Source organism: Vigna angularis, chromosome 6 (assembly GCF_016808095.1).
Source record: "Vigna angularis cultivar LongXiaoDou No.4 chromosome 6, ASM1680809v1, whole genome shotgun sequence".
Taxonomy (NCBI): Eukaryota; Viridiplantae; Streptophyta; class Magnoliopsida; order Fabales; family Fabaceae; genus Vigna; species Vigna angularis.
Genome location: NC_068975.1, coordinates 28,145,723 through 28,161,711, shown reverse-complemented (window position 1 = coordinate 28,161,711; position 15,989 = coordinate 28,145,723). Strand labels below are relative to the sequence as shown.

Genomic DNA, 15,989 nt, shown 5'->3' with positions numbered 1-15,989 from the left:
TATCACAACACAACCAATCAAATACATGTATAATTATGGTTACAAACTTGAGTATCTGAGTCTTTCCTTAATCATCCAAAGTCATTTCGACCAAATCTTTGAAAGAAACATGCATACATCAATAAAGGTGATATATATCTACTCTTGACAGAAGAATACTGAATACAGGCTAGTGCATGACCTGGACAAAATTAGACCCTATATTCACCTCTTCTTCTATCTACCTCTCTCTAAATGGAAAAACAACCAAGATGAGCAGCAAAATCCTCACATTGCTCACATAGAAACGTAGTAGTAGTAGTAGTAGTAATGTATACAGAACAGAGTAACCAGATGTATCCTATTGTTAGTGATCTGAACAACTTCAAACAAATATATCATAATGATTCACGTGAGAAAGGATAAAAGGAAAGAGTGAAGATAAAGAAAACAATGCAGGTTTGATCCATGTTCTCCCAATAGTTCTTTCGTTACTTAATTACCATGATGACCCATCACCGATGATTCCGGTCCAGTATCCAGTTGGATTATTTCCTTGTTCTTTATTGTGTTCAACTTCAACACCTGCAGAAAGGTGCTTGATGTCTCCGAAAGGGAACAAAAGCCTCCCGCCGCCACCGTTCTCTTGAACCCCGTGTGCTCTATTTCCAAACCCATCAACTGAAAAGCTAAGGTTTGGTTTAATTTCTTGCATGGGATAGATCGGTGTGTAAAGTGAATCTGAGTTTGGCATGAAGGAATTAGGAGCATAAGGATTCAAACCCCTAGGCAACATGCCATATGTCGGTGAAAGAGAAGTTGGAGCAGAAGAAGGGCTATGGTGGTGACTGGTATTGTCACCACCAATTTCAAGTTTCGGCATCTCAGCATATGGGGACATGCCATGATACTTGTCAATAGCTGCAGGAAAAGCCAAATTAAGATCATGGACTCCTTGCATTTTAGGGTTTTGGGAAGAAATAGCCGAGACTGGTGGATTCAAGTCAGGAACCTTTGATAAGGTGGCCTTCTTGTTCTTCCTGGAGCCACCTCCAACGGGGACGTTTCTGAGAGAACCACCTTCTGTCCAATACCTTCTACATGTCTTGCAGAAATATCTTGGCTGTGTGAGGCTGTAATTGTTGTAATAGCAGAACTTTGTGTTCGTTGAACTGCACCTTGGACAATTCAATTGCTCTTGTGGTTTTGCTTTCTTCTCTGACGATGGCCTTGCGCATGAATTGGGACCTATTTCTTCCATGTCTCCTCACTGGCTCAACCTCCTAACAAACTCAAAAGAGGTTATGAGTACGCATGTTCTTATCCGACAATAATTCATACAGACAAAAAGAATTTCAAGAGCACGACATCGTAATTTCATTACAGAAAAACATATTGGAGAGATAATTATTAAGGCAGTCAAAACAAGAGAGGAATGAGTAAACTTAACGAATCAATAATAATAACAAATTAGTAATCCTTTTTAAGCCCTGCTATGTATTTGACAATAATTATCACACGAGGAAGAAGGTAAAGAAGGGCAAAAGTTAAAGCAGTGGCAGCGCTTTTCATGTTTTGGATCCGATCGTAACCTTTTTTGGTAGAAAAGGAGAACGTAGGAGATCAATAGTACACGGTGGATTTTGCATCTTATGTCATGAATACCATCTCCCAGATATAGCAACAAATTCAAAACAAAGATTCAAACAAATATTAGGTCTAGTAGACCTCATGTTCGTGTCAGCTTTTAAGCAAACTAAACCTCGAAATGAACAGCTCAAAGTCGTGCATTAAGGAAAAGACAAGAGAAAAAACCAACCACCGTGTTTGCAGAGTGAACGGTAGCCATGAATACTTCAGAGAGAAAAGACAAAGAAAAGCAACGAAGATTATGAGAGAGAGAAAGAGTTCACCTTGTTTGTCTGCAGCTGCGCTTTAGTGCAAGAAAGAATGTTAGTTCTGTTGTGGGGTGGCTTTATCTGCTAGCTTGTTACTTTATCAACGATGAAAAAGGAAAAAAAAAAAGTTTTAGAAGAAAATGTGTCAAATTTGACTATACTTGCAATTCCTCTTCTTTAATGATGTTTTAACCTTTAGGACTCCCTCTAATTTTTTAATGTCTACAAATTCCTTTTCCTTTCCTATTAATTCCAAGTTGATTTCTTTTTGTCTGCTTTTGATTAATTTTATGTGGTGGAATAATGAGTATGTGGTGTGGTCATGGATGGATTTTTCCTTTTTTTTAACGATATAGACTCTTCACTAATGCTTCAATTGTCAAACCTTCTTTTTCTCTAATCAAGGACCACCTTTGAATAGATGTGATTTTTAGGTTCATCAAAGAGATTATAATGTATGTGAATGTTTTCATTCATGTCTTTCTTTAATTATCAAAGATGCTTTTGCTGCAATTAATAAACTTTCTACATGTTTTCAGCAGTACACACTAGGGTTTGCTTACAATGCGATCAAACACATTCAATTCTCCTATGTATTCATTCGTCGGCTTCGATTTTCTTTCATCCATTGTGAACTTCTGTGCCAGAGAGAACTTTCAAAAATTTTAGTACAGATTAACTCGAAAACCTGACCAATTAACAGCTAAAATATGTGATGAAACAAAAGTTGCAAGCTTAATCAACCACTAAGCAACATAGGATGCTCATAAGTCCATAACAACATAACCAGAAAAGTGATATGCTTTATAGTTTATAATTATAGGTCTACTTTAATCTTTTTCCAGGAAAAGAATTAAACAATGAATGAACTATTTTGACATAATATCGGTTTAATATAAGCATACATAAATATTTTATTTTTATACTCACTACATAATATTAATTTATATCTTGTTCTGAGAACGGAATACATTTTTTAAGGTAAGAAATTATCAGCATTTAATGTAATATATATTACTGTGCATAAATTAAAGCTATCATTTGGGGGCGTTGGTGAAGTCCTAAGTCCTAACATGATGGTCTTATTAATAAAACAATTTTAGTAATTCTGAGAATGTTGACTCAAAATACGTATTTCACTTATCTTATTTTGGTACTTGGTCATTTAAAAAAGTACACATATTTCCATAAATAAATAAAGCCGAACATACCGAAAGTGGTTCGAAGTCTTTTGGAGGAAACTAGTTCTTTTTGTCTACATTCTGTAATTTATCAACTCCAGGTTCCCCACATGAAGTGTCTTTAGTCTCTTAGATACCTTTGTAACAACCCTCCCTCCCCTTGAAGAAAAGGGAAAAAGTATTTTTAGAAAACAACTTACCCCTTTATTTATTTCAAAGTAAAATACTGGAACTATGAATAATAACTACTACAAGATTAAAAAAAATATTTAATTTACATGTTATTCTGATATAAAAATTACATTATTATTTGTTTGGGATTGAGGCTATAAGTCTTATAAGTTGTGTGTGTCCAAGTTCTTGTCTCTGTCTTCTTTCATCTTTTATTCTGTTCGGTCTAATTATATATCAAAGTTCGTTTGGCTGTTATACCAATTAGTGCACAATAAAATACAATCATTTATCTCTTTATTTTAAACTTGGATTTATAATTTTTAGAGTAAATCTTGAATTAATAATAGCCTAATCACGACTCAATTGTTAATAATCCTACTTTACTTTAAGTTAATTATTATTTGGTGTTAATTGACTGTTCAATTGATCAAATGATAAGCATTCGGTCTAACACATGATACATCAATTAATATTAAAGCATGACTTTTGAAAACTTATTTAATCAATAAATTTGGTATTTATAATGTGTGATGGGAGGAGTAAAAGTTATTTACATTGCAAATAGACACACCAATTACACAAACAAAAGAAAAATACCACGTTTTAGTATTTATAATAGAGAGAGGACATAAGAAAATAGTAGAATATTCTCTTTTACGGGATTCATATAAAAACTTATTTTTTAATTGACATAAAATGAGTTTACACTTATATATTATTTATCTTTTTCATTTCTAATAAGCCTTTGAACTTATCATAAATTCTTAATAAATGCAATTAATAAAAGTTTAATTTTTGTGTTAACTTTATTTTCTAATTTATATAAAATATTTTTATATTATAATTGTTGCCATTTCTATATCTCTTACATCTCTAAACAACACACCTTTAATGTCTAATCTAAGTTTGCAACCTTTTGTTTTATTTGTATTTCACTATTAATCAAAATAATAAATCACAAGAGTGAAGGGTTAGGTTCTTTACCTAATATGAATGGATTATCATTACTTAAAAAATGTGTAAAGAATATACTAAAGATATTATTGTAAAAGGATGTTAATTAATAAAATTGCCATAATTTATGAAAATAATGTAGAAATTAATTTGAATTTTTGTATTTTTCATTTTAGAAAATATATAGTTTAGTGACTAAGCTTTTACAAATATATCAATAAATATAAATTTCTAGTTTATCCCATCATAAGGGAGATAAATATAAAGTATAATTAAGTTTTAAATCTGTCTTAAATTTGGGTATTTTTAATAGATTGTTAAATTTTATTATATTGAGTACTCAATTTTTTTTTAATATTTTTTACTTAAATTTTTAATTTTTTAATTTCTTCATTCACACTGTTATTTGCCTACTTGTTTCAATGTATTAAAAAAAGTGAAGTCGTATTGGTATTTCCTTTAAAGTAAAGCAATAAGTTACTTTTTATTGTTTAATTTTGAGATACATTGAATAAGGAAATAGGCATGGTAACTTTCTAAATATTATTTAGAATTTAAGATTTAGAGTTGAAAATTTTAAAATAGTTAAAAAACAGTAGTCATCACCATTAAAAAACATCAATGATCATTTTTTTTATATCCAATATATTTTTAATAAATAATTAAGTAACTTAATTATAGTTATACATTAAATGTAATACCACTTTAAATTAATATCAGAACCTCATATTTTTTTTAATGTATAAAACCAAGTAAGCAAAATGAGGAAGTAAAATAATAACTATATTACCCACCTAATAAATAACTTAAACAAAAATAACTCAGTTAAAAAATATAAACATCTTAAGTCAAAACAAATTTAATTGAAAGTCAATTGGAAATATTCAAATTGATTAAGTGCTTGAAATTTAATTAAAGTTTTAAGTAATTAGATGAGGTACCTCATCTATAAATAAAAATTAAAAAATTAAGTAATTTTTTTCTTCATCATTATAATCTATTTTTTGGTTTTTAGAAATATTTAAAAATAAATAAAATTTTCCTATTGTATAGACAAATTACAATTATTTTAGTTATCGAAAAAGAAATACCTAACTTTAGCATAAGTGGACTAGTTGTTGTTGGTATTTGCATCCATAGTTGAATATATATTTATGCATGTGATCACTTACTTCCTACCACCATCTTTTATACACTCTCCGGTACCTAACCACCACAACAAGATTAAGCATACCGTCACTTACACCAATTTAATTTAGCACATTAACAATGCTCATTAATTAAGATTAAATTAAAAGCTTATTACCGATCATAATGTGGTATATTAAAGGTTAAAAAATGAAAAGTAATACAATTCTTTGAGTAATAAATAATTCTATATATTTGTTACTATTTTGAAACCATTTACTGAAATAAATTTCACTTACCAATGTCAATATTTTAATTCATGAACACAAAAAGGTTATCACTATGCTAGCTGATCTCTTAAAATTAGGTTTGACGATTTACAACGATAAGATGAAATTAGGTAGTGCGCACCGTTTTAAGTAGGTAGCGTTCTAACGGCCGTGTGAACTTTTGTGTGCATACCAAATAACCACACTGTGTAGGGAACTTAAAACGTGAGGAAATTAGTCATTTTTATTCAAGTGTTTTAATTCCTATATATTTGAGATATTTTATGTTTTGGACCAACTAAAACTCCAGAACCAACCCAAGGAGTTTTTACTTACTTCACTACTCATATAAATACATCATTATATAATTTATATTTAAATAAAAATAAATCAACTTATAATTTGTTTGTTATATTATACACCTAGCACAAATCTTTACAAGTCTATTTTTAAAAAATTACTTTATTATTATCCTTTAATAATTTGATAACTATATTCAAAATAATTATAAAAACATAACGTTGTGTAAATGTAAATGTTTCATTTTTATAATATTAAAAAAATATTTTGTTTAAAATTTAAGTGAAATAACCCATGTAATCAACTCTAACAATTATGAATCCGATTAATTTTTTTAATCTTCAAAAATTTAATTATGTTAAATTAACTCATTCTTGAACATCACATATTATTCAATCTAAACAATGATAATTCTAGAAAAAGAGATGTGAGAAAAATGAAGGTAAGATAAGAATTTGGAAGCTTGAAGAAGGACAAAAAGTACTTTAAAAGAAAAGAAAAACGAGAAACCATTTTTATTTCAATGTTGAGAGGAGTGAAAACAAACTTTTTGATGTGATAATTTAAATCGTTGAAAACTTCTTGATATAGCTAGTTTTAACATTTTCTAGCAAGTTTTGATAGTTAAAAAATGACATTTTTCAACTATATAGGAAAATCGTCCTTTTTGTGTGTTTTTCAACTTTTAAAAAAAATAATCTAAAATGTTTCCGGTAAATTCTTCTCCTTTTATTTGTTTAAAAATATAATAAAAAACTACTTATGACGTAAATGATTAATTTTCTATTTTATTTATATTTTTTGTTATTTCTATTTTTCACCTTTCTATTATAATGATAAACTTTTATAATATTTTTTTGTTCATCATATTTCTTCTACTACCATTAATCGGTAGGATGAAAGAGGAGTAGAAGAGAAAATCAATATAACTATTTTTTTTTCTTGAAGAACTAAAAACAAGGATTAACACTGTTGTACTATATCTTATGCGTAACTTTTTTAAATCAAATACATTACATAATTTAAAAGTATTTTCTTTATATTTTCCCATTTATCCTGTACTAAACGATTAATATTTAATTAATTTCTTACTTCTTTTTCTCGTTTTATTTAATTTTTTTCACCTTTATTCTCTTAATTACTCTTCCCGGATCAAAAGAAGGACATATTCCCTTTTACTGACGTGACTCCTTTTTGCTTTTGTTAGATCATTGTACATATCACGATATTCTGCTTGTTTTTTATTATATCAAAAGAAATACACATTGTCAATTAGCGGAAAGGAAAAATACCGTCAAAACATCCTCATTTATTACACATCAAAACACCTAGAAATATTCTTGAATTTCGAGAGGAAGTTTCCCTAAATAGAGTAAGATTCATCGTCATAGTTATCTAAATATAACGCGCTCATATATATATATATATATATATATATATATATATATATATATATATATAAAAGTTTGTTAATTTGAGTAATTTTTTTTTCAGTTGGTATATATATATTAGATTTTAGTAGAGAAAATTATTTTATATATTATGAATTCTAAATTTTAAAACAAAAAATATTTGAATAATTTTATTTTTTTAAAATGTAAGAAATTTTCAAACTCTTATTCATCTCTCGTTCTTCTCAACATCAGGTTTTCATGTTGAGAAAAAAAACCTTGATTGATACACTATGAAAGAATTGGTCACTGTCTTTGCTTGGTGAAAATATTTAGCGTGCCATATCGATTTTTTCTTTGAGATTGTATAATTTCAAGTTCTTGGTGTTCTGAAATCATTAAAATAAGGAATGGAATGATAGATGATAAGACATTTAGGCACTGAAATATAATTTATATTTTTTTTCTTGTTTTTGGAAACTCAATTGAATGATACAAGAATGTTTTGTGATTAATTTAGTGGGCGTCAGTTATTTACTGTGTTGAATAACCAACTTCAATTTAAAAAATATATAAAGGAAACTGTACCACGGAGAACCGGCGCCGTACGAAGGACGCTCATGAGGCGACGGGCGCCGTCCAAAGGACGTCCATGTCACACTCGCCATAGACAAATGTTCGACCGCTCAAGTCTTGGCCGCCCAAGTAGGTACGGATTGAACCTAGACTCCGCATAAACTCTCCTACACCAGCAAGTGCCCGGCGTCGCACGTATGGACGCCCACTAATGAGGTCGTCCGACCATCTCGGTGCCTACGCCGACCACCTGGGTAGAACCTCTGTCTTTAAGAGAAACTTTGAAGAACTCACAAGGAATTCCATCACCACGAGACAGCGCCGCACTCTCCATGCTCACAAAAACTGTTCAAGAAAATGCAAACGTCTGGTATCATGAAGTGCCGGGCGATCGCGTAGAGGATCATCCGCCCAACGAAGTGCCGGGCGACCGCATAGAGAATCATCCGCCCAACGAAGTGCCGGGCGACCGCGTAGAGAATCATCCGCCCAACGAAGTGCCGGGCGACCGCATAGAGAATCATCCGCCCAACGAAGTGCCGGGCGATCGCGTAGAGGATCGTCCGCCCAATTTAACGCCCGAGTCGTCCATAGGAAAGACGAACGCCCGTATCACTTGGGCGGACGCCCATATCACACTGACCGGCCAAATCACTAATCATTGTGGTCCAAGTAAATTGACCTGGTTTAGAGGTAAGTAGAAATTAGGAGCTATTGGGCTGATTGGGCCGTGATTAACTTTTCACTAATCCCAAGCCCATAGCGAAAACTATAAATACAGGTTCACGGTGAGTGGTAGAGAGGTTAGATTGAATGCATATTTATTGCTATCCCTTGAGAAAAGCCATTGCTCTGAAACTGACTTTGGCATCGGAGAATCTTTTGTAGGTCTCCACCCCTCCGGATCAAGAGGAAAGATAAAGTTCGAGAAGAGGATCCTCCACTGAGGCAAGATCGCAGGAAGACTGGGAGACTTGGAACAACACAGCCCTACACATCCGAAACATTTGGCGCCCACCGTGGGGCCGTGTGATTTTAAAAACCCAATGGTGACCACGAGAAATATGAGCACAGACGACCCCATTGAGATGATCCGAGCCCTGCAGCAAAAAATGGATGAAATGCAGCAGCATCATGAGAGCGAACTGGCGGCTGTTAAGGCCGATTGTGAAGCCCGGATAGCCCGGGAGGTTGGGAAGACAGACGGCAGGGAGGAGCGAGCGAAGAATAAGGAAGCGACGACGGCGGGAGAACACACACTCCGGGATACCGAGCATGATAGCACCTGGAGGCCTACCGGGTCCGAAGCTGAAGGAAGCAAGGCGAAATCGGTGCGTGCGGAGAGCGCCGCCGAGGACGGGCAGATGGTAGTCAAGTCGGAGCCGTCATCCGCCTTGTTGCTTCCATTCACCCAGAGCATAATGAATGTCCAAATCTCGGAGCAATTTGTGGCTCCGCAGTTCAAAACTTATAACGGGACAACGGATCCTGCGTCCCATATCCAGACGTTCTCGAACGCAATGGCGTTCCGAACGGGCAATGAAGCCATTTGGTGTCGGGCGTTCTCGCTCTCATTAGAGGACGAAGCATTGGAATGGTTTAATACTCTCCCCCCTAATTCAATAGAAAACTTTACCGGGTTAAAGCAACTATTCATCAAACAATTCGCGGCCAGTAGTACCCAGGACTTGACCGTATTCGAATTAATGACCCTCAAGCAGGGGAAGGATGAAACGCTGCGGACGTTTATGGACAGGTATCAGAAGACCGTTCGACGCGTTAAGAGCCTGACGCCAGAGCTCGCCCTTCACTATATCCTGCCGGCTCTGAAGCCAGGACCGTTTAAGGATAGCGTCTGCAGGCGAGCGCCCAAAACAATGGAGGAGTTAAGGGAACGGGCGGCGGACGAGATAAGGGTGGAAGAGATGAAACTCTCCTACAGAAAAGAGAATCAAGAAGCCAGAGAACCAAGGACGGACGGTAATAAGCCCGGCTCTTCGACGGGAAAAACGTCCGGTCCTAGGCCCCGGGAGCAGAGAAAAGGGCCCCGTTTCCCACAGTATACACCTCTAAATGCCTCGAGGGAGAAAATTCTCCGAGATGCCCTGAGTGCGGAATTGATACCGGAGCGGGAAGCGAACCCGACTCCGAAGAATGCTGATTGGAGCAAACACTGTGCGTACCATAAAAATATGGGTCATACCACCGAGGATTGCTGGACCCTCCGGGATAAGATAGAAGAGCTCATCCGGGCGGGAAAGCTTAAAAAATACGTACGTGAGGAGCGCCCGCCGCAATCAACTGAACGGCCTGCTCAAAGGTCGACGTACCGAAAGGAGAAGCCGAGGAGCGCGCGAGCGGAACGACCCCGCTCAGAGAGGCGACCAAGCCGAAGTCGAAGCCGCAGCCGTGAACGTCCCTTGAGGGGACATATCAACACTATTTCCGGAGGATTCGCGGGAGGAGGATCGTCTTCCTCCGCCCGTAAACGACATGTTCGGGCCCTCCAATCCGTGCATTTAGTGGACAAGCCACGCCGCTCCATGCCACCCATTACCTTTTCGGACGAGGACTTTCACGCCCCTGATCCTGACCAGGACGACCCGATGGTCATAACGGCAGAGATAGCGCGGTATGGGATCAGTAAGGTTCTGGTTGACCAAGGAAGCTCGGTCAACATCCTCTATTGGAAGACCTTCCTGCAGATGGATATCTCGGAGGACCTCATCGTCCCTTATGATGGGCAGATAGTGGGCTTCGCGGGAGAAAGGGTCGACACAAGGGGATACGTGGAATTGAGAACAAGGTTGGGAACCGGACGCTCCAGCGAGGAGAAGAGGGTCCGGTACCTGCTGATAGAGGCCAACACGTCGTACAACGTGCTGCTCGGAAGACCGTGCCTAAACGCGTTTGGGGCAATTGTCTCTACCCCTCACCTCACAATGAAGTATCCCTCCGAAAAGGGAGCTATTTGCACGGTTCGGGCGGACCAGAAGACGGCCAGGGAATGCTACGCGGCGGGGTTGAAACTGCACGCTCGGCCTGTGAAAAGAAGGGCGGCCGGCTCCGAGGTTGCCATGGCAGACCTCGACCCGAGGACGAATACCGAGGACCGGCTGGAGCCCATTGGAGAAACCCAACCCATCCTGATAGGAAGGGAACCCGCTCAGACCACCCTCATCGCCAGGGAGCTGAACCCCGAGGTGGAAAAGGAGCTAAGGGCACTACTATGGAAGAACCGGGATCTATTTGCGTGGACGGCAGCGAATATGCCGGGCATCCATCCCGCGGTGATGTGCCACAAGCTCTCCCTTTTCCAGAACGCCCGCCCAGTCGCACAGAAAAAGAGAAGAATGGGCGAGGAAAAACGGAAAGCTGTCGAGGAGGAAGTAGGAAAGCTGAAGAAAGCTGGTTTTGTTCGGGAAGTCACGTACACCACGTGGCTGGCTAACGTGGTCATGGTAAAAAAGGCCAATGGAAAGTGGCGCATGTGCACAGACTACACGGACCTGAACAAAGCCTGCCCGAAAGATTCGCACCCCCTACCCAGTATAGACGCCCTGGTGGACGGCGCTTCTGGGCATCGGGTCCTAAGCTTTCTAGATGCATATTCCGAGTACAACCAGATACCCATGTACGGGCCGGACGTCGAGAAGACGACGTTCATAACGGAGAAGTCCAACTTCTGTTACGAAGTCATGCCGTTCGGTTTGAAGAATGCCGGGGCGACGTATCAGCGCCTGATGGACAGGATTTTCCGAGACCAGATAGGCCGGTGCATGGACGTCTACGTCGACGACATGGTCGTCCGGTCCGCAGAAGGAGAGGGACACATCAGAGACCTTGAGGAGGTGTTTCGACAAGTAAGGAAGTTCGACATGCGCCTAAACCCCGTCAAATGTACATTTGGGGTAGCTGCCGGAAAGTTCTTGGGCTTCATGTTAACATCCCGGGGAATCGAGGCCAACCCGGACAAGTGCGAAGCGATATTACAGATGCCAAGTCCGACAACCCTGAAAGAGATCCAAAGACTGGTCGGACGCCTCACCGCTTTGTCCCGCTTTATCCCCAACCTGGCGGATAGGCTGAGGCCGGTCCTCCGGAAATTGAAAAAAGGGGCCGGCCCAACCTGGGACGACGAGTGCGAACAAGCGTTTCAGGACGTAAAAACAATCCTTGTTAACCCGCCGGTCATGAATCGCCCAGTCCCAGGAGGAGATCTGCACATCTTCCTGGGAGTGTCAGAGACGGCTATTAGTGCCGTGTTAATGCAAGAAAGGCCTCAGCCGAGGTTAATTTATTTTGTGAGTCGCACGCTCCTCGACGCCGAAACCCGATACCAACGGGTAGAAAAGGTGGCCTTAGCTTTGCTGCACGCCTCCCGAAGGCTCCGACCTTACTTCCAAAGCCATCAGGTGATAGTCAGGACCGATTTCCCCATCTCCAAGATCCTAAGGAAGCCGGACTTGGCCGGACGGATGGTCGCCTGGGCGGTTGAGCTTTCAGAGTTCGGTTTGCGGTATGAGCCGAGAGGATCGGTCAAGGGCCAACACTTAGCAGATTTCGCGGCCGAGTTACCCCCGTCCGGCCAAGACGAGTGGAGTTTGTATGTGGACGGAGCGTCCGGTCGATCGGTCAGCGGGGCCGGCGTCGTACTCGAGGGCCCCAACGGATTCCTACTAGAGCATTCCTTGATCTTCAAATTCAAGGTATCCAACAATCAGGCCGAGTATGAGGCCTTAGTGGCCGGCCTCGAGCTGGCGAAAGACATGGGAGCCAGAAGAATCACCTGCCGGACGGACTCAGAGCTGGTGGTGGGTCAGATGAATGGCAACTTCCAAGTTCGAGAGGAGCGTCTATTAAGATACTTCCAGCGAGAAACGGACCTCGCAAGAGCATTTGATAAGTTGGACATACAACACATTCCCAGAGAACAAAACACACGGGCGGACGTACTGTCCAAGCTTAGTTCGGGAAAGGAGAAGGGGCAATTAACCACTGTCGTGCGGCAAGTTCTACTCCAGCCTTCAGTTGAATGTTCGGCGGTGTCTGACGGAGGAAAAGATTGGAGAGCAGAAATCCGAGAAATCATGACCCGCCAGGATGAAGGGCGGACGGTAGGACCAAGGGAGGCTAAGAAGGTCGCCCGATATCTCGAGGTGGGTGACGACCTGTATCGCAGAGGATTCTCCTCCCCTCTCCTTAAATGCTTGGGAGAGGCAGAGGCACTTTACGTTATGGACGAACTCCATAATGGCATTTGCGGTCTTCACACAGGATGGCGAGCGTTAAAAGCCCGGATACTGAGAGCCGGATACTACTGGCCTACTGTGGAAGCCGACACAAAAACGTTCGTCCAAAAATGCGTTCGCTGCCAAGAGCATTCCAACAGCTCCCACCTACCTCCACACGCTCTCCACTCAATGACATCCCCGTGGCCGTTCGCCCAATGGGGTATGGATATCGTTGGACCGTTCCCATTAGGACAGGCGCAGAAGAAATTCCTCCTGGTGGCGGTGGATTACTTCACGAAATGGGTAGAAGCCGAGCCCCTGGCAACCATTACAGCCGCCCAAGTCCAGAAGTTTTGCTGGAAATTGGTATGTCGCTTCGGCCTCCCTCGGTCGATCATCACAGATAACGGCCGACAGTTCATTGACAAGAAACTGGCCGAATTCTTCAAAGGGTTGGGGATTAGGCACGTCACCAGCTCGGTCGAGCACCCCCAGACGAATGGGCAAGCGGAAGCAATGATAAGACCATAGTCTCGGAGCTTAAACGGCGCCTAGGAGAAAAGAAGGGAGCGTGGGTGGACGAGTTACCCGAGGTCCTATGGGCATACAGATGCACGCCCCATGGGACCACTGGTGAAACCCCTTTCAACTTAACCTATGGCACTGACGCTATGTTACCAGTCGAACTGGGGGAGCCGTCCCTTAGGCGTCAAGTCGATGACCTGAACCTCAACGACCAAGAGCTGAGGATTGAGTTGGACTCTCTAGATGAACGACGAGACCGGGCCGCATTGAGGGCCGAAGCCTGCAAGCGCATGGTTGAAAGAAAGTACAACTCCAAGGTCCGGCCAAGAAGCTTCCAGGAGGGGGATCTAGTATGGAGAAAAGCAGGGGACGCCCGCCGAAACCCAGCCCACGGGAAGTTTGCAGCCAAGTGGGAAGGGCCGTTCCGCGTAGTGGAGACCCTGGGAAACGGGGCTTACAGGCTACAACGCATGAACGGACATCTGATCCCCAACACCTGGAACGCCACGCACTTAAAGTTTTACTTCAGTTAGTGAATCGATGTATTACACCCCATGATTAATGAATCAAGATGTCCATTTTTCTCCTATGAGACTAACTCCATTTTGTAGATTTCTAAAAGAGTGTTCCAACGAGAACGACTCTCATTTTGGCCGGGCATCAAAGCGAAGGGCCGCCCATCCCAGTAAGACCAAGCTGGTGAAAAAGAGTGTTCCAAAGAGAACGACTCTCAGCTTGGCCGGGCATCAAAGCGAAGGGCCGCCCATCCCAGTAAGACCAAGCTGGTGAAAAAGAGTGTTCCAAAGAGAACGACTCTCAGCTTGGCCGGGCATCAAAGCGAAGGGCCGCCCATCCCAGTAAGACCAAGCTGGTGAAAAAGAGTGTTCCAAAGAGAACGACTCTCAGCTTGGCCGGGCATCAAAGCGAAGGGCCGCCCATCCCAGTAAGACCAGGCTGGTGAAAAAGAGTGTTCCAAAGAGAACGACTCTCAGCTTGGCCGGGCATCAAAGCGAAGGGCCGCCCATCCCAATAAGACCAAGCTGGTGAAAAAGAGTGTTCCAAAGAGAACGACTCTCAGCTTGGCCGGGCAATAAAGCGAAGGACCGTCCGCCCGGGAAAAGCAAGAGCAATCCCCACCCCGGCCGGCCCATTATTAAAACTTGACAAGAGTAAAGCCGCATAAAAAGACATGCAAAATTAGAAAGATAAATGTGTATTAATCATTTGCGCAAAAAGGCGCCAAGATTTACAAAAAGACCGCCCGGCCAACAGCTGGACAACCCCAGACGTTGGACGGACTGTCGAAAGATACACGTCCAAAAAATTCAAAGAGAAATCCTAATTCTTGCCCCCGCCGGCGGCCTCCGCAGTCGGCTCGTTCTCCTCGGCGGCATTCAAATCCACAAGGACGCCATTGAAAACGTCCTTCTCTATATCCACGCCAAGAGCAAAGGGATCCTGGACGCCCGCCAGAAGAGTCACTTGACGAAGGGCTTTGTTGAAGCCCTCCTCATGTTCAAACAAGATGGTGGACTCCAACTCTGCAATTTGCTCCTTGGCCTTAGCCACTTCAAGAGTGAGCTCCTCATTAGCCTTGGCCCGGCACGATTCGGCCTCCTTTACGCGGGTTACCTCCGCCTCCAGCAGATCGATTTTCTGGCGACTCTCTTCCGCCAAGCGCTCCTGCTCGATCCGGACGGCTGCCAACCCTTCGGCGGACTCCCTTTTGGCTTTCTCTAGGTCGGCCTCCAGCTGCTCGATCCTCTTATCATATTCATCTTGGTTGAGGACCATCTCTTCCAAAGTCACCTGAAGGGAGGCTGCGTTTTTCTTCTCCCTGTCGAGCTCGGCCCGGACCTCCGCCACTCCAGGGCGGTCAGCAAAGTTCCTCAGATACCACGCCAGAGCGGACGTCCGGGTAGACATCTCTAGCATGGCGTTGGTTAGCTCCAGCTCGGAGAGGGGTTCAATGAGCGCCCGTTGAGAAGAGCTCATGTGGAATTTTGTCCGGTCGCTCATGCTGAAATCCGGGCTGAAAACGCCGCCAGGTAGGGGGACGGCCAATACCCTCTCCCGATCCTTCTCTTTGCCCTTGTCCTTCCGGGCCTTCTTTGAAGCTGACCGAGACGAAGAACCCTCTTTGTCTTTGCGTCCCTCAGCAGTAGGATCTTTTCTCTTTCGAGTAGGATCCGCGGAAGTCATGGCCGCCCCAGAGGTTGGACCTACCTGAACGGCCGCCAATTCAGGTGGGAGGCTAGAACCCGAAACCTTCACGCCTGAACCCCCGGCCTTATCAGTGGGGGGACCCGTCCAGTCGAAGCGCCGGCAGGAGGCGGGCGCGGCACTTTTGGAACACTGATTGGCCGAGCGGTCGACGAGC

General features: G+C 41.7%; 2 protein-coding genes across 4 annotated transcripts; one reads left to right on the top strand and one right to left on the bottom strand.

The window, feature by feature from the left end:
• Window positions 1-1,995, bottom strand: LOC108341915 (dof zinc finger protein DOF2.5). 3 transcript variants are annotated; one of them, XM_017579595.2, is made up of 2 exons: window positions 1,893-1,995; window positions 1-1,262 (listed from the first exon to the last, which is right to left on the bottom strand). In XM_017579595.2, the coding sequence occupies exon 2, from the start codon at window positions 1,238-1,240 to the stop codon at window positions 479-481; it is 762 nt and encodes a 253-aa protein (XP_017435084.1). In that variant the 5' UTR covers window positions 1,241-1,262; window positions 1,893-1,995; the 3' UTR covers window positions 1-478. The 3 variants fall into 3 exon arrangements, with proteins under 3 accessions (XP_017435084.1, XP_017435087.1, XP_017435085.1); XM_017579598.2 differs by having other exon boundaries at window positions 1,799-1,897; XM_017579596.2 differs by lacking the exon at window positions 1,893-1,995 and adding an exon at window positions 1,572-1,792.
• A 6,919-nt stretch (window positions 1,996-8,914) lies between these two features.
• Window positions 8,915-14,142, top strand: LOC128197555 (uncharacterized). Its single transcript, XM_052879614.1, has 2 exons — window positions 8,915-13,450; window positions 13,549-14,142. The coding sequence occupies exons 1-2, from the start codon at window positions 8,915-8,917 to the stop codon at window positions 14,140-14,142; spliced, it is 5,130 nt and encodes a 1,709-aa protein (XP_052735574.1).
• The last annotated feature ends 1,847 nt before the right edge of the window (window positions 14,143-15,989 follow it).

Excerpts from the sequence above, each read along its gene's own strand:
- LOC128197555 (XM_052879614.1), top strand. The coding sequence starts at position 8,915 with ATGAGCACAGACGACCCCATTGAGATGATCCGAGCCCTGCAGCAAAAA. Across the intron at positions 13,451-13,548 it reads AGAAGTTTTGCTGGAAATTG|GCACGTCACCAGCTCGGTCG; the intron begins GTATGTCGCTTC and ends GTTGGGGATTAG.
- LOC108341915 (XM_017579595.2), bottom strand. The coding sequence starts at position 1,240 with ATGGAAGAAATAGGTCCCAATTCATGCGCAAGGCCATCGTCAGAGAAG.